Raw genomic sequence first — 19,698 nt, forward strand, 5'->3', positions numbered from 1 at the left:
TTTGAAAACTATATATAAATGTTAATAAACGTATATTTCTTTTTAATATCATTCTATTTACAATAAGTTAAAAACATTTATTTGCCGTTTCATTATCATAATATATTAAATTAAATTGTATGACTTTTAAAAGAAATAATATTCATCATATATATATATATATATATATATATATATATATATATATATATATATATATTTTATATACCAATGTGAAGATGCCATTTCGCGAGAAAACCTATTCCTTTCATATTATTATTTTTATTATTCCATTGATTTATTGATATTTATCATATTTACAGTAAAAATCTAATATTGAAGCAGTAAAAAAATTTATATTTTATGTTAATATAGTATTTTTGAATAACAATGACAATTATTTGATTTCTGTCTTTAAACGAATCCTCCATCCCGTTATCTTCCATATTAAAAAGTTATAATAGCTCATTGGGATATGCATTTTGGCATTGAAAAGTTATAATAATTCTATAACATTGACTAATTCTGGATGATTTATCATTTTATTTATAATTAAGGAATTTATTTCAAACAATATGATTCTTTATTGGGAACATAAACTTTATTTTGTATTACAAGTTATACAATAATAAGAGAAAATTTTACTTTCAATAAAATATCAGCTAGAATAATAAAAAATGTAGGTAGAAATTCTTTGATGATTATGATTGTTATTATATTGTCGCTCGTTTTTTTCCTACAAATGTTTCAATATGGCCGATGGATATAAATATTTGTATAATACTTTGATTATTCTAACCTTTATTTAGGTCGACGGCGGTATAGAATCTTTTTCAAACATCGAAAGCCCAACTCAATGGAACAATTTTTAAATTAAAAAAAAATCATTTCTAGCGGTTTCGAAATTTGTCATAAAATTAAAGGCCAAAGTATCTTGCTCAAACTAACAATAAAAAAAAAATTATTGCTGTTTTAAATTACCAATGACTTAATAATATTTTAATAATTATTTTATTCGCCTCGATCTGGTTCAATACACTAAATTCCACGTTTTAATGTTCTATTTATATTTAGCCTTTTTTGGCGGTATGGTGAAAGTGCGTGGTATAATCGATAAATAACAAGTCTGCTTGTTAATATCATATTATTTATACATTATTTAATGTATCAAAATGAAAGTTCTACGTAGCTATTATTTTACTTCTTTAAATATATTTATTTAATTTGATAAGTGTATTAGAATCTTAAAAATAAATTAATAATGGGTGATTTTGTTGATGAAGACCTAATTGTGTTGAAGGACAGTGGAAAAAATACTGTCGAAACTAGTAAATATAAATATCATACAATTAAGGATGACCAAAATAATATTAGTTTTCAGGATCTATTTCCAGGTAAAAAGAGGTTGAATTGAAAATGAATTTTCAAATAAATTTCATATAATTATAATTTTATGATAAAGTTATTATAACAAGGATATAATAATAATGGTCCTTGATTTAAATTACTTTTAATAGTTTGTTAAGTATATGTAATTTGTCAGGCTATTACGCTATGATTTTTTTTTGTTGTAAAATCAAAATTCAATAATACATAAAAATAAAATATTGAATTTTTGACAAAATGATGTATGAAAAGATGAAACTTATAGTATTCATTTTATTGACTATAAGTCTATAATTAAAAATAAACTTTTTAAAATCATTGCTATTTTAATATTCCCTTATATTATGTTTATAACATTTTTTAGATAACGATCAGCTAAAAGATTCAGTTATTAATATATCAAATGTTACAAATATTGAAACAATAAAAAATAAAACTGATAATTCTTCTACTATTTCATCGTATACACCAATACTTTATTCAAAGTTAATCAATGAGTAAGTATTAGTCTTTATATATATATATATATATATATATATATATATACAATATTTCATTAAAATCATGCAACTATGTATAAAATAAACCACGTCAAAAAACTACATATTGCTTCTGTTACTTTTAAGTCTTACTTAAATTTTTTTATATGACCATAATAGTAATAACTTTTAAAAATATTTTTTATTATTTAATAATTTTCATTAATAGAACTCCTGGAAAAGCAATTGTACCTAGAACGCCAATTGATCTTTTACCTTTCATAACAAAAACAAATATGTCATGGACTAGTGATATGGAAACACCGGAGAATAAATTTAACGAGAAATCTAAAGGCTGTAATGAAATTACAAACATAATTGATAATGTAAGTTTTTGAATAAGCACTGAAAGTAAGAAAAAATACAATTATTAAATTAAAATTTTATTATTACTTGAAAGAAAGAAATTTGTTAATGAAAAATTGCATTAAATAATGAATATTTTATTTATCTTATTTTAAAGTCTAACATTTTAAAATTTAATTTAATGAATGACTTCCTTGTTGTGACTAACTTCACAATTGTTTACCTTCTATTAAAATGTAAATATGCTGAATGATATAGGTTTTATAGACTGTGTTATTTTAAAATAAATGTTAATTTTCTTTGGAATAAAGTAAGTAAATACATTAACATCATAAGAAACTAAATTTAACGAAAATATATACATACGCGGAAATGCATAAAACTTATTGTAAAAAGTACAAGCATTTTAGAAAACTTACTTATCATATATTTTCTTTAATTGAAAATTATTCTATGATAATTTATTTCATTTATTCGACATTGTTTTATAAATAAAAAATTAATGTTCATCATGTTTAGCAAATAATTAAAAAAAAAAAATTGAATATTATCGATAGTACTCTAGTAGATGCCTTTATAAGGCTAACAAAATATCGATTAAAAAATTGTACTACTAATTATAATGTCATAAATAACTAAATTTATAAATTATATCTTATAAACTAGAATAAAGAAACACCACAGCATCGTAATCAGCGTACACCAACTAACAGAATGAAAAAGAATAAAATGGATGTCACTTCTCCAATTCTGGGAGGAAAAAAACGCTATAAACGACAAGTAAAACGCAGAATACTGAATAATATATTAGATATCGATACAAATAATGAATTCCAAAGTAGTTATAGTAGTAATAGTGACAAACTACCTTCCGAAACAATGGATTCAATAAGTAACGAAGTTGCATTAGATATTGAAATAGAAACTAAAAAATCTATTGAACGAGAATCTAATAATTTAATTAGTGAAATATGTAAGGAAAAGAGAAACATAATGGTGAGTAATATTATATATTATATAATATATATTTCATATAGTATTATATATTATGGTGAAAATTTTAATTTCAGGAAACTAATAATATTGATAAAAATAGTAATACTTCGACTCAAGATTTCTTTTCTAATGCATCATTTAGTTCCATTGATAAATTATGTTATAATGTGATTCAGGAAGAAAAATCACCTCTAATAAATAAAGCTAATGAAATAAAATCTACCGCCAGTGATAAACCTTTGAAAAAACAAATTTTTGATGAAAAAGAAAATAGTACAATGAATATAAGTAATAATATCCTTGAAAGAGTTGCTACGATCAGACGTAATCAAAAACCATTCAGGCAATCTATAAAAGCGCATGTAGTTGTATCAAAAGATATATTTACAAAATCAGTCAGAGATCTTGAATTCGCTGATTTGGGATTTAAACAAGAAACAACGAATGCTATAAATGCTGAGAGTAAGCCTTTGAAGCACTCGTTAACAAAATTATCTTCTTTCGAAAAGGAAACAAATATTGCAAACAATAAATTATCCGGTAAGAAAAATGAAATAGAAGACTTTTCTCAATTTGTGCCAATTGAAATTATGGATGATTGGGATGTTGAGAATGTTTTAGACATTAAAAAAGAAAATACAAGCCTACAAAATTTACCTGATTCTTGTAATCAACGAAAATTCATAAAGGAAGACGTGAATTTTAATACTGCTAATGGGAAGGAAATTCTGGTTAGCGAAGAATTTCTTGAAAAAGGTATGAAAATTTACAACGAAATTGCAGATGAATTAATAAGCGACAACAATTTTTTAAATTTAAAACATTCAAATGCAAATGTAAATTCATCGAAGCGATTCTCGAATGGGCTGAGGAACGATAAAACTCTGATAAACAACAAGGAAACTTTATTCGATACTACTTCCTGTAATAATTTATTAAGCTTAAATAATTTTAATAACGAGACGAATAAATTATCAACAGCCGTATGCAAAAATGTATGTTCAAACGTTAATAAAGTAATTCATAATGTAGTCGAAAATAATAATATAAATGAAAATACGTATAATGAATTAAAAAATAATGAAAATATATCAAACATTTCTGAGCTTCATTTTCAACACAACTATACCCATAATTCTAAAATAAGTTCAAACGATAAAGTAAAAAAAAATGAAGATTTATATCACAAAAACATATGCAATCAAGCGATTAAAACCGAAACAAATTTCTATCAAGAACTGCCTCTTCAAGATTTTCCAGAACAAAAGTTTATAACTCAAAGTGTGGAAGATTTTGATAATAATAGTTTTACAACGGCTGGTGGTAAAGGTATAAAAATAAATGAAGATAAGGAAAATTATTATTTGGAAATTTTTCAGCAATTGGGCGACGATATTCAAGATGGCAATCATTTGCTTAATATAAAAAAAAATACGTTGTCAAAAATAAATCGTAATATTAAATCATTAGATAAGGTTTCGGTCACATTTAATAAGCCACGAGAAAGAGCAATACAGTCAAAATTAAATAATAACAATAATACTGTAATTGCTTTTTCAAAGCCTGAAAATTTAAACAAATTTAATAGCTTACCGAGTAATAATATCGAATTAAAAAAAAAAAAAAATAATAATAATAATAATAATAATAATAATAAAGTAGATGGCAAAATTATAATTGCTGCTTCGAATTCGAAACATGTTTTGAACAAATTAAACGATACATCAGCCATAAGTAAAAATAAGGAGAAAAATTCGACTGTTTCTGAAAAAGCAATATCATTTGATAAAGAAAGTTTTTCTACAAGTGGCGAGGCACATAAAATTATCAAGAATGATCCTAGCCCCAAAAAAATGTTTGAAAAGGAAAAGCCATTGGAAAATTTTAAAATTCATAAAAGTGAGCATAACGACAGATATATGAAAAAATTGAAGCAGAAATTGGATCATTGCGAAATTAAGCGACCTGAAAGATGTCGATCTTTCGGCGGATTTTCTAAGAGCGAAGAAGGCGCAATGACATTAAAATTAAACAAATCCGATCCAATTGAAGAATCTTTTACAAATCAGCCATTAAAAAATGGTTTGTCAATCAGTCAATGTTTTGATTCGCATTCTGATTCTTGGTTATCTAAGGTTGAAATTAGTCATCTAAATAATAGTAAAGTGCAATCACCAGTCTTAATAAAAAAAATTGAAGAAAAAGTTAATGCAAGCGCGATGCCTGAAAATTGTATAGCTGAAGAGCGTAGTGAGTTTTTAGGATTTTCATTTAAAGAGTGTACGGAAAATTTTCGGAAATATGCAAATTTTAAGAAATTTTTGAAAAATCTTTCCGTTGACAATTGTAGTATTGAACTGAATATGAATAGTGGTCAAAGTGTTTCTTTACGTAATGAGACTTCGATCAAGCAACGATTACTTATAAAGTGTAAATGTAACATAGACGTAAAAGATAATTATAACGAATCCAATTATATTTTAACTGACATAAAATCTAAAACAGATATGAATAAATTCAGCAATAAACATGAAGCAATAGTAAAACAAAATCATTACAAAATAGAAAAAATTGAAAAACGAAAACACGTCGATACTGATAGCGATACGCCATTATCGACGCTTAAGAAACCTAGAGTTGGATGTGAATTTCAAGGTCGAAAATTATTTTGTGACGAACTAAATGATGAAGACGATGATATTGTAGATCGCAAAAAAAATGAAAAATCTTTGTCATATTTAAATGCTCCGACACTTATAGATCAAGAGCATAAGGATTTGCTTAAGAAACGTCTTCAGGCAATTCTTCATCAGGTAATCATTGACGCACGACTATTGTAAAAACAAAACAAAAACAAAAACAAAAACAAAACAAAAACAAAAACAACAAAAAAAAACAAAATTGGTTATAATCTAATAATAATATACACGTTTTTATAGGAGAAAATTATTAAAAATAAAAAACGAATAAAAATTCATTTTTCAATGGGTACATTATTACGACAGCGACTTATGAATAATAAAAATCGAATATCATTGAGCGACTACGTTGGACATTCAGCACCTACTGTATGTAGTGTTGACCAAGTAAGATATGAAAATTATAATTTAATATAATTTGAAATAATCTTTTAATAAGTGGGTAATAATATGCTTGTCCAACTTCCATTTTATTTTTAATCTAAAAGATATTATAAATTGCATTATAATATTGTAGTTTGATTACCACTATACTTTCTCTTTTTAATAAATTTTTATAAATTTTTATTACAATTAATTAATAATTTTAATAAATAATTTATGAATACGTAAACAATTGATGATAATATCATGTTAAGTATTTTGTATAATATATTTTGTAAAAGATACGAACATTTCTCAATAATATTTCATTAATGTCTGTTAAATTTTTATTTTTTTTTTTTCTTACATTATCAAATTCATGTAGTCATGCATATATGCATATAAGTGATTATAACAATAGAAAATACACAAATATTATTTTCATTCATAATTAATTTATTAAGTCGCATATAAGCTGATGTATTAAGAACATCGTAAAACATTACATCGAACGCTAGTCGCTTATTATAAATTCTAAGTAATTAAAGAATAACGAGTTATTGTAAAAGCAGATTAAATCAAGTGATTTATTTTTATAGATAAAACAACATTATTCTGACGCAAACGTTCTCGACGTAACAGCATCAAATGCCACTTGCTACAAATTCTTATTATCCGATGTTCTTGGGTTCGTAATTTATTCATTCGACGTACAGATGAAATATATATGAATATTAAAATTATCTGTAAATGCAATATTTTTTAGGAATGAGAGGATCGTTAGCTTAGATGTCGATGATGGTGGTGTCATAATTTTCGACGAAAATGGTCATGCGGGCGTGTCCGAATTTACAAAAAGTTTCTTAGCTCTACCGGGTGTCGATCCAAAACTTCTTCCTACTGGTTGGATCGAGAATCACTACAAATGGATAATATGGAAACTTGCTTCTCTAGATCGAATAATTTTCAACACCATTAAACTACCAAAGTAAATTTTTTGTACATTCCTTCATTAGTATTGGTATTTACAAATTAGTAATGTTTTTATTAATCATATACATCAATAATACGCATATAATCGTATTTATAATGGTGGCATTGTTCATCCCATTGCTTAAAGTCTTATATTGTTATTCATTATTAAATTTCAACAAAAGAGAATTATATTACTTTATTATTTTCTGTTATATTTATAAAGAATATTGACACCCGAACGTGTTATGAAAGAATTGAAGTATCGTTACGATCGAGAAATTGATAAAGCCGAAAGATCAGCTTTAAGACGAATTTTAGAGAAAGATGATGTTTCGACGAGACGTATGGTATTATGCATTTCTTCGATCAAATGGGTAATTTTATTTTTTTAATATCACTATTATACTTGTATGGACGAAATAAAATTTTGAAAAGCCAAAAATTGTAATTGTAATATTATCATTATGGAATTCTCATTAATGTTGAAAAAATTTCTACTCTGAATTAATATTTTTAAAGCGATTAAACAAATCTAAAATTCTTCATATGAACTAAGCAAACAAACATTGTCATTAATGACTTGAAATATTCTCAATTGAAAGGTGAAACATTCAACATATTTCTTAATGGGATATACATATTTAGCATAATGTAATGCTACTCACTAAAGATCGTTGCACTTTTTTAACAATAATTTGCTCTTGTAAAATAACTTTTAGAAATCATATAAACAAGATGAAGAAATTAATGGGAAGGCATTAGTAGGCCTATCCCAAATTGAGATAGAAGCCATGGATGGATGGTACAGTATTCCCTTAACGATTGATACTGCAATGGCTCATTACGTTGCGACTGGTAAAATTAAGGAAGGCACCAAGATTATAACGTACGGTGCTGAATTATTGGAGTGTCCAAGAGGCTACTTTCCCCTCGAGGTAAAAATCAACAACAACTACTCTTTCAATTAATCTTTAACTTTACTAATAATCAAATTCTTGCATTTTTATTATTTGTCATCAAATCTCATAGTAGCGTTTGTGATAATAGCTGACTCGAAGCTTATTGTAACGTATATCGGATTTATAGAAAATTTAGAATTTTAGCCTATTATCAGCTAAATTAATAAATAACAAAAAAATGTTGATGACAAAATTATAGTATGGTCAATGAATTTTTATTATAATTATTTAATCAATATTTGAATTCAAATTTTATACAAAAAAATACTATCTCTTTCTCTCTCTCTCTCTCTCTCTCTCTCTCTCTCTCTCTCTATATATATATATATATATATATATATATATATATAAAGATATAAAGCAGTCGTTAGTTTGAAGTGTAATTGAAATTAAAAATGTATTTTTCTATTTTCATATTATGACGGATATGGAATTATGACGAATTCTATAATTGATTTGAGACAAATCTGAACCATTAACAACCTATCAAACTTTTTATTTTTCTACAATTGCAAATTCATGATCTAGCATTTTAAAAATAGTTCAAATAAACTTTATTACAAAACATTATCAGAATGAAATACTATTTCCTTTTAAATTAATTTATTGAAAAAAAGCATTTTTAACGTTAAAAAGAGATCCTTTAAAAAAATGTTTAATCATTTAAAGATTTAAAGACCATATTGAATTCGGTAGCCTTTTTTTCTTTTTATAACGAGTACTTTAAATTTGAGTACAAATTAAAAAAAAAAAAAAACTAATAATAATAATAGTAATAATAAAAGGCGGATGTACAATTTGCAAATTATAGCAAATTGGCAGCTTCTTTATGCAAATTAATTAAAATAATTAATTTCTGTATTATTATATTTGAGTGCTTGCGTATATCTTGTACCTTTCTTGATTTTCCAAATTTCCCAGTTCACATTTACATTCTGTTTACAAAAGTCAAGTCATGTGGCACTAAATATTATTTTACTTTTTCCATTGGTTTTATCGAGTTAAAAGAAAAATAATAATTTATATATATATATATATATATTTTAGTGCGGAGCACAATGGTTAAGCATATATTTTTAAAATTTCAAAATGAGATTGTTTCTAAAAAGATAAAAGCTTAATTTCATATTCACGATAATTAAAAATTATAAATATTACCATATCAATAAATTGTTCTAACTTTCATTTTATGTCAAAGATACTTAGGATTAAAATCATCGACTTCTAACACATCGTATGCAGTATTTAAAAATATTTACGTCAACTTTTATTCTATTATACATATGAAATACGGTTTAGAACAATTATACAAGACAATAAAATTATATTAGAATATTATATTATATTAGAATTACATGAAATTTCTTTGATTAATTAAGGCATATTTCATAATCGAAAAATTACTTTAACACTATCTTAATCGAGACAATGCAGAAGCCGGTCAACGTAAGTTTGAGGATATGCACGAACTGCACAAGGAGAGTGAGATGGAACACCAAACTTGGTTATCAGAAGAATTCGCGACCCATACCTGTGAAACTGCGAAGCATCGTACCGACTGGAGGAATGATCGGTGAAACGACAGCGGTGGTTGCGAGAACTTATCCACCTTTATACAGAGAAAAGACTGCGAATGGCCAATCAAGTATGAAATCGCCATTATGCATAAATTTTGACATTCGACTGGATTGCTAAATTACATATATTAACGCGGTATCAATTTGCTTAATTAACGAGGATTATCGTTGAAAGGGGTGAAGATATTTTAATAAAATTTAACTTTAATCGATTTTGGCGTATAGCTCGAGTGCCTCCCCGCCCCCACCCCGCAACCCAACTGCTTTTCTGAAAATGTAAATGAAAATTATCCTTAATGTTGTAGGGAAAGCTCTGTTTGCCTTAAATTCTATGTGCCCAATGAACGATTAATGTCGATTAGAATCAAATCTAATGTGATTTTAATATTTTTCAGTCTATCGTAACGCTCGATCAGAGGAAAAAGCGGCGAGTGACTACGAACGGAGTCTAGAGTCAAAAGTAGACGCTATGTATGCCGAGGCGGAGAAAAACTTTGAGTCAAAGAAAACATCGGAATCGGATGACGAGATGGAAAATTCATCACAGGTGAACATTCATATTGGGGCAAAGTTTTTTTTTTTTTTTTTTTTTTTTTCAACTTGTTCATAGTTACGAACTAATAAATGCACTCACAAGATACTTAAAAATAATGGTTTAGCAATATAAAACTCATCTACTCGTTTCTATGTTCGTTTTTCAATAATTTCATCACTTTACAATTAAACTATTAATTCACGGCTGCTCTGCTCTTACAGTGAACGTAAAACGTTTTATTTCCCTAATTTGGTTCTATCTCAACAATGCCCGCGTCAAATCTCTTAATTTAACGCTTAACGCTTAATCTTGAGGCAAGTAGTGCAGTTGTTCGTTGGAAGTTTTCCCGTTTAAATTTCAATTCCAAAATCATTCGTTACGCAACGACTTAATGGCAACTTAATGCTCGTGTTTCGTCGCAGTCCAAAGTGAGGACGCGCAATCAGAGTCAATGGCAGCGCAACCAGAGTGCGCTAAAGGCAAAGCTGGAGACGCGGATGCGACAGGATTTACCTCCGCCCCGTCAGGTCACATCTATCCTCAAGATTCGCCTCTTCCACGACAAGACCACGGCGATTTTGTCCCTATGGGGAGGTAACGAAGACTCGAGATACGACATTAAGGAGGGCGACACCATCACCGTCTACAATTCCTTTGCAACGGGAACGAGGTGAGCTTGCGGTTGGCGCCATAATAAATATTCGATGCCTATAAAGATTGAAAGTACCTCCTACCGCGTCAGAATCCATTAACTTGGCATTACCGATTAAAGAAACTGATAAAAAAAACAAAGTTCTCTCTCTCTCTCTCTCTCTCTCTCTCTTTTTATTTTATTTTGTTTTGTTTTTTTTTAATAACTCACACATCGTTAAACATCTTTATTTTAAATGGAGGACGATTTGTTTGAACGGAAATATATAATTTAAAAGAATGCATTACAAAATTATTACAAACATCATTGTAATTATTATTATTATAAGGCATTTTGAGATATGATATCGAAGTAAATCCCTTTTTTATTAGCTTCAATCGATTTATCAAAGGGTTTACTTTTAGACTTCAACTGCAATTGCGATTTCTTATTATCATTATTATGATTATTATTAGTAGTAATGAATTTGTCGACCGTGTAATTTTGTTTTTGCAAATTACCAACTAATAAATATTTTTTCTTGTTATTATTATTATTATTATTATTATTATTATTATCATGGTATAATTTAGGGTATTTTAGTGTCAAATGAATTATTTTTGCAATTAATCTCGTTGCTTTTTTTTTTTTTTTGGAACGGATAGTGTACTTAAAATATTATACATAATAGTAAAGATTTTGCAAAGTAGTGAGTGAACAATGCTCGCATAGAATAGATTCGAATTTTCTTTTTGTACGCAACATTAATTTTAGTGAGCATAATTAATTGTCAAAGTAGCTCGGTACTTTATGTAGGTTTTTCATAAAAAATTTTCATAAATTTTGCTGGAAAGCCGTCTCAAAATTATAAAAATAATTTTCGAGATGAATGCGCGATTTGTCTGATAAACTCACCAACACTTTATGGAATTGATCCCGTGAGCTCTACTCCTCTCTCAGACTCTTTGGTGTTAGTTTCGCAGCAACAAACACGTAAATTATGACTCACCTTGACGCGGTCGTTATTCCCCATTCGCTCCTTATCTTGGAAAAATAATATTCGGCAAAGGAACGCAGCGTGACTCACGTCGACGACAGTTCGGTCTTGTTGCGTTTTAAGTGCCGAGGCAAGAAAAAGAAAGCCACTGGTCCCCCCCCCCCCCCCCGACATTTTGCAACGAAACTTTATTTTATAGGGGCGGCGAGCTCAATCTCACCACCAACAGGATCACTCACATAAAGAAGGAGTCGCTGCTAAAGCTGCCATATCCGAATAGAATCTGCAGCCTCATTGCGGAGATCGGTAGTCCGGACTTTCAGCCGGCGTTCAACGAGATTGACACCGTTGGAGTCGTCGTGTCACTCGGAGTCGCTCCTTCCGTATGTTATTTTATTTTGTTACTACGAGAAAGTGTGAAATGATGGGGGAGGGGGGGGGAGTATTTAGTTGCCCCAGCAGCCCGATTCTGCCCTATAATTCGATATCTAATTCGATAGATAACTAAAGATTAAAGGAAAACTTGTAACGGTTAGAGGGTAAATATCTTAAACTTTCTCCTTAAAACTGTCCTATACAATATTATATATATGCTGTAAGCATGTATTCTGAATATTATGAGTCTTTGATTCCTTTTTTTTTCCGTTGGTTCCCCCCTTTCCTTTGTAATATACAATTCTGAGATATTTTTCTGCGTATACATACGGCATTTAAACGCAAAGTTAACAAGTTTCAAAATTAACGATAATTTCAGTCAAACATTTGTCATAATTGTCAAACATTCAATAAGATCGATCAACATTTCGCTTCTCTTGGTTATCAAACTTTACAATTCCGAATAACGTGTTTATAACTAAGTAATTACCGGGAAAATTAACGGCTCATTTTATCACAAGCATCTAAGTATTTTAATTGGCTGCCAACATATTTATGATTAATCGATAATTATTTACAAAAATGAGTGCTTACGCGTAAGAATGTTGTACGAGTCTTTTTTTATATCAGTGCCTTTTCAATAGCTTAAGCGCAATCCGACAGCTTTTGCCATTAATCACTCCCCAAATGGAATACACGCATCCAAAGAAATAAGTGAACTGCCGTTTGATAATAACGTATGTTCGAAATAATTGCCTAATACAAATCAAACAGGGAATGAAGAATTTCGAAATGGTGAATCTCGGGCATCCGAAGCCAAGCACCGGAGGCTCGGCCTACCTGTCGATACTCTTCTGGAACGGTTTGTCCGCGTTCGGCTACCAGGGTATACTCACCGTTGGCTCGCTCGTCGCCTGCAGTAATCTCGAATGGCGTAGCAGCGCTTCCTTGAGCTTACCCGTTGCTTATTGCACGGAAAAGAGCCTTTTCAGCTGTCATCCTCGTCAGCCGTATCTCGCAAAGGAGCTGCGCAACCTCAAGGCCCTCGTGCAGGTAAGCCTGCGTTATAGCGAGCATTTTAGTTGAATAAGGGCGACGATATAAAGTCGAAACTGGCTCTTGGAGCTTTCGAAGCTTACAAATTGGAAGTTTGGATGAAAAGTGAGCCCCGAACGCAACACTTATTGTTCCCAGAATCCAGCGACGTACGCGGAGAACTGTGCCGAGGAAGTCGCTAGGGAACTGTCGAAGAGATCGCTGCAGCCTTGGTCACGTCAGGTCGGCTTAGCCAGCCCTTGGACCCCCGGCTCTCAGGAGATGCGCAGCCCCGGCGGACCCTCGGTGCAGCGCCGATTGGAGAAGCTTTCGCGTTACGGATGCTCGACCGACGGCTCGCCCAGCGTCGTGCTCAACGACAGCTCCGACCGCGTCAAGAGGGACTTCACGCCCGTGACTCGTGGGAAGTCCTGAGGCGAGGCTGTTGCCAATGACTCCTAGCGAAAACCCCGCGCGGATAATCAAGGATTTAAGATGATTAGCGTGACATGGACTTTACGGTCCCAGGAGCTTTCTACGCCCGACACTCGACCGTACCACGACTCTTTCGTCTTTTTGTGTTTGCAGGCACAGTCACTTGCGGCGGATGGGAGTGGAAACGAGGGTGCCGAGCCAACCGATGAAAATAGGAAAATTCGGCATTTGGAATGTAAATAATAATGTCGAGATGGGGATTGTAAGCCTACCTAAGGACGACTCCGCTCGTCCTTGCTCTACGCCCTACATAGAAATAATATTACGCTCATTTGCGTGCGATAGGTAAAATGGGAGGAAAATTTTTGTTTAAGGGGTTGGCCGACAAGGAAAAGATAACGACGATTGCGAAACATTCAATTTTGAATTTCAATTCAAGACGACAAAGAAATACGGACCCTCTAACGCGGGCATTTACTTAACATAATTACAAAAAGCTAATGTTTTATTTTTCTTACTTTATTAATTACTAATAATAATATTAATGGACGAGTGAAGAGCAATTAAACCATGATGAATTTTGTTCTATTATCGTCGTATGCTGAAATTACTCGTCTCGTTTTTCCCCGTTCAAACAACGTAATCGTATGTTAATAAATGTATAAAAGTATCTTTCGAGCCGAATCCATCATCATCGTACCTTGGTTTTTTTGACGATTAAGATTTTTTGCTTCCTCAATGGGAAAGAAAATTTTAGGCCATTATCACAATGATAATGATCGATGAACTTTAAGGGATCGATTTTTAAATACAAATAGATTAGTTTAGAGGATAAACCAATTAGTTATCTTGATGAAAAAACTATTTACTTTTACGTATCCAAAGTAATTTTAATTTGTGATTTATGCTGTAAGTTATGGAGAATTTAACTTTAGTTTACAAACGTGCAATGAATATAAAATTATACATAAAATGTACCTTGGATATATATATATAAAAAAAAAAAACGTCGTGCTTCGGCCATCGGTAGAGCAGGATAAATAATTAAGAAATAGAGAGAAATTGGTACCTTCGAACTCCTAGGTTTAGACAATATCACGCACACATTAATAATGTATGCTATTGAAAGTACAATTTTTTTTTTTGTATTTCTTTAAATATCATTAAAATGGTCGTAAAATATCGTTAAAATGGTCGTGGTAAATTCCAATCGACAGTTAAAACATACATAAAAGTTCTATTTGTACATCTAAACGTATAATAGTGATTAATTAAAAAGATTAATTTAAAAAAAAAAGAAGAGGAGGAGGAGGAGGAGGACGAGGAGGATGGGTGAAAAGAAAGGCAATAAGCGTAGTTACCGTTTTCGAGAAATTGTAAGTTAGATTTAAAATAGGAATTGTGCGTGTGAAGAAATGAAATGAAATTTACGAAAAATCTATAATTTCTGATTCGCAGTGAGTATTTAAAATTTCGTTTTAACGATATAAACATACAATTCTAAAACTGCTTTAGGATTCGAACCTAAAATTATTTAGGGGAATTATAATTTGATACGAGTAAAAAAAAGTAGGCATTTCCTTTAAATTATTGGAAATTATAATTATGTGAAAAGAAGACCGCTAGATATATTTACAGATTATCTCTATTTTGTTATCAATAATAATATTTATGTTAAATCGTTATATGCAGAATATACGTATAGATATATATATATATATAAAAGTGAAAGCATTTGTGTAAATGAAATTTAGTGCCAATATATTAAATTCTTACGAATATTATTATACATTTTTCATATATTTTATGCGACACAAAAAAAAAAAAAATAAAAATAAAAAAAAATAAGAATCTCTACAATGTAATTAACGAAATTGCAAAAACATATATTATACATGAATCATCGTTGTAGGTTTTAAAATAATCGCCAACAATCGCCAACAATCGCCAATAATCGCCATAACAAATAAGATAAAAGCTTTACGATAAGAGCTAAGTCACTTATCTCAGCTAACAGTTTTGTGATAAATTTTAAAGCAAAGGACAAACATAATGGAATTCGCGAATACGAGCCCACGAGCACTTAGTTTATTTATAATATTTTTTAATGTTTTTTTTTTGTGTCTATTCTTTTCTTTACTTTTCTTCCGTTAATTAATTTATTATCGCAAAGATACAAAAAAAAAAAAAAAAAAAAAAAAAAAAAAAAAAATAAAAAAATCGCAGCGTGATTTTCCTCTATTGTGTATTTTATACAAATAAAAATAAAGTTAACTCGTTCGATACCATATGTTTTCTTATTTCACAATTGCCTTGCCTGTTTTAGTTGCAAACAATATTGTTACACAAAGAATGGCGGATATGACGAATAACAGTAATATAAAACTAAATATGTAAAAGTATCGTTGACGTTTAGGTAAACTATAATACGTGAATTACAAAATTATAACGTCGCAATGTTACAGTCACAAGGAGCATATGTTTATCTTTCTTTTTGTCTTTCCTGTTTTTTACAATACAGTTAAGTACTATGCAATTCCAAATAATATTTTGCTTATTAAATCATTATATTTTCTTTCAATTCTATTTACAAAAGCCACATAATGCGCGCTTCAATTTAAAATTACAATTCGCATTTGCACAACGAATCTATTACTATCCTCGTCTCGATAATAAGCTCACTAATTAACGATGTAAATATATTTAGACATAAAGTATTGGAATCGTATGTCGACGGTACAATTGGTCCGGAATTAAGACGTTAAAGCGAAAATGGCCGACAAATTTTTAAATAGATAACAGCAGTTAGTCGTGGATGTTGAAAAGAGAGAAGCGCAGATCCCTCGCGCGTACGCAAACTCTCACGTGGAATGTGTTTGTTACTCCTCTCCTCGGCTCATATAAGATTACGACTGAAATTGAACTGCTAACGGGTAGGAGGAGGAGGAGGAGGAGGAGGAGGAGGAGAAGAAGAGGGGAAGGGCCCTTGGCATAAGTGGCACAAGAGTTTCTTGACACTCTCGCGCGCGCGTTAACGCACTTGTATAAGAGACCGTAATTCCGCGCTGCGCAAGGACAATATGAGAGTGCGCCTGGTGGGAGATGGGGATTAAGCCAACGGCTTGAGCACCTGGTTATTCGATCCCCGTCCCCGGGGTCTAACTCCGATGGCAAAACTGGGTTTAATAGGTGCGTGCGGATAGGAGGAGCAACCTTAAGGTATGCGCCCGAGACCTTACGGATCGCTCCCACTCCATCTTACAGTGGCTTTGCTTCCATTTCGCGATGCATTCTCGTATTTCAGCTCGCAGGTGAAAAAATGATGGCTTAGATAAGTTGGAAGTACCACCGTGCGGCTATTATCACTTGCCTCTTTTATAATAATATAAGCACCGTCGACGCTCGCACTCTCTCATACGAACCGTTTCAACGGAGCGTCAAAAGCTACTCCCGTCAACAAGATGTAGATAAAAAACTGCAGAAGGTGTCGGATAAAAGATAATACAAGACATTGTAGATCAGCACGGAGCCACGCAATCCAAGCTCTTTTTACCGCCAAGGAGGAAGGACTTTGCTGGCTTTGAAAAGAGAACGCGAACATGTCGACTAGTTGCATTTGGCAATGAGTTTGCTTCATGACGTTCTTGATAATAATTTTGAGTATTGAGATTTGTCAATCCGAATAATAAATTATTGTATGGAGAGGGAGTGGGGGTGGTGATTTGTATAATGTGACATTTGTAAATAATAGCGCTTAACCGTATCAGCTGAAATTATTGTCATATGGCTTTCGGTAACTCATTTGCCGGATGTGTGCGTAAAGCCTGCGCACGCGCGCGCGCATTAGAGGGGCTTAGGGGACGGTAAGCCAATCAGAGGGACGATTTAGCGGCTCTGATATACGTGCAGGATTATGCATTACTCTATAAATACAGGACACCAGGAAGTACTTACATTTCCTCCGCTTATTTAAACATATCTTAGCCCCTTCCCACCCCTTTCGTCCCATTGTCGTTTGCCCGAGGTTCCCCTCCACAGTGTCGCTTACGTTTCGGGTTAGCAAGGACGGAATTTTTTCAAGGCCAGTGCTTGTTAAGGCCCAAAGCCATTAGGGGTTGTTGGTTTGTGGAGGAAGGGGGTGGGGAGTCAGGTAATTCGAACAGGTAATGACTCGTCGATTTGCGGCGCCCCAGATCGCCGAGTGTCTTTGGCAATTCTTTGGCGGCTTTGTTCATAGAGAATTCTTAATGAGAGAATTGTGAAATCGAATTACAAATTAACGCCTAAAGTCTACTCGTGCGTCCATCCAACGACTCGACGAGTATTCCCTTACCCGCCCACCCAGTACTTATAAATTTGATCAAACTTGCCAGACTACGTACGTAGTCTCTCTCTCTCTCTCTCTCTCTCTCTCTCTCGCAAGTTCCTTCTGTTTCATCGTAAATTATGCAATTAACGTCATGAGCTGACTTTGAATATGTATTGTTATTCTCTCGGATTGCATTGTCGCAAACACGAAAGGAGGGCAGGAATCTGGGAACGAGATTTTGCTTTTTCTTTTTTTTTTCTTTCAGCAAATGTTTCTACATGAAAATTGATTGGCAATGAAAAGCTAAAAATTTCACACGCAACAATACAGATTTTCGGCCAATCATTAATCCTATCGCCACGTTAAATATTATGGATTTTCAGACGATTTGACGGCACTTAAACTTTGTAAGATAAATGATATAATAAAGATATGCGTACATGCGATTTTCATAGTTTTACAACACATTAAAATAATGGCAAATTATCGTACAACGTTAACTATGTTTTGAACCAATGCGAACGGCAGTTACGTAAATAAGAGAAAATAGGGACTTCAATATCAAAGCTGTCATTACAAATATAAAATTTCAGTTTAGCATCTCATTGTGCTCAGTCTTATTGATTCACGAAAGCATCTATTTACGTAAAACTTTACAATACATAAGATTTGTTCGCGTGTCCTCTTAAATTTCTCGTTGAACAGACGTATGAGATGAGAAATGACGTACGAATATGAGAAAAATCATAGGAAAATATCGATCGCAACACACACGTTTATAAGTCCAATGCTGAAACGCTGATCGATCGACAGAACGTAACTATGGCTACAATATCTTAAAAATCAGTAAATAAGAGAGATGTCGTCCTAATAATAATTGGATATAAATACAAATTTGTTTATAAATACATTTCCGAGCAAACAAGGATTTTAAATACAATTTTTATTTTAATATGGTCATTTTCGTATAGTTGTAGTTATTTTAATATATAATCAAATTATTATTATTATGCAAATAACCGCAAACCACGTGGTATTCATATATTTAACCGTTAGATATTCGTCTCGTACACCGACAAATAAAACGTCTCAATGAATGATACGAGAAGGCAGTGTTGTTTCTTTTACTCTCTTTTTTCTCTCTCTTTGAATTTGAATACGAGAGGAGAGAAAGAGAAAAAAAATTGCCTGAACGAACAGTGCAACCGGGAATTGGACGGACGGCGGTCACAATGCCGGGAGCCCCGAAGGATCCATCGGCACTCAAAACGCGTCGCTACCGCAACAACAAAAACAGCCGTCGTCACCGTCGCTGCCGCCACTGCACCGTCGCCGTCGACGCCGCCGCCGCCGCCGCCGCCGGTCCTGCCCTCTGGAGCCGGCCTCGAGGCTTCCTCAGGGTGGCGCGCGCCTCGGCAGTCAGTTCGGCGCGCACCGGCACGCGTCGCTCTCCACGTTTCTTTTTCGCTCTTACGGCCTCTCCAACGTGGTGCGCGCGCTTTCGGCCAATGAGGTAAGCGGGAGCGCGAGGCGCTGCTCCGAGCTGCCAAGTATGCGGTGAAATTCGGGTGGAGCTTTAATCCCACCTCGGGGATAGATAAA

General features: G+C 32.0%; 1 protein-coding gene across 1 annotated transcript; it reads left to right on the forward strand.

Annotated features, from left to right (window-relative positions):
• The first annotated feature begins 1,240 nt into the window (after positions 1-1,240).
• On the forward strand, positions 1,241-13,898 carry LOC105360414 (breast cancer type 2 susceptibility protein homolog). Its single transcript, XM_011497309.1, has 18 exons — positions 1,241-1,373; positions 1,730-1,862; positions 2,074-2,230; positions 2,877-3,206; positions 3,383-4,189; positions 4,253-4,750; positions 4,853-6,019; positions 6,146-6,292; positions 6,868-6,956; positions 7,035-7,256; positions 7,467-7,617; positions 7,963-8,178; positions 9,637-9,847; positions 10,175-10,326; positions 10,737-10,984; positions 12,142-12,325; positions 13,092-13,370; positions 13,512-13,898. The coding sequence occupies exons 1-18, from the start codon at positions 1,241-1,243 to the stop codon at positions 13,785-13,787; spliced, it is 5,400 nt and encodes a 1,799-aa protein (XP_011495611.1). The 3' UTR covers positions 13,788-13,898.
• Positions 13,899-19,698: the final 5,800 nt, after the last annotated feature.

Source organism: Ceratosolen solmsi, unplaced genomic scaffold (assembly GCF_000503995.2).
Source record: "Ceratosolen solmsi marchali unplaced genomic scaffold, CerSol_1.0 scaffold13, whole genome shotgun sequence".
NCBI lineage: Eukaryota > Metazoa > Arthropoda > Insecta > Hymenoptera > Agaonidae > Ceratosolen > Ceratosolen solmsi.

Excerpts from the sequence above, each read along its gene's own strand:
- LOC105360414 (XM_011497309.1), top strand. The coding sequence starts at position 1,241 with ATGGGTGATTTTGTTGATGAAGACCTAATTGTGTTGAAGGACAGTGGA. Across the intron at positions 6,957-7,034 it reads TTATTATCCGATGTTCTTGG|GAATGAGAGGATCGTTAGCT; the intron begins GTTCGTAATTTA and ends AATATTTTTTAG. Across the intron at positions 12,326-13,091 it reads CACTCGGAGTCGCTCCTTCC|GGAATGAAGAATTTCGAAAT; the intron begins GTATGTTATTTT and ends CAAATCAAACAG.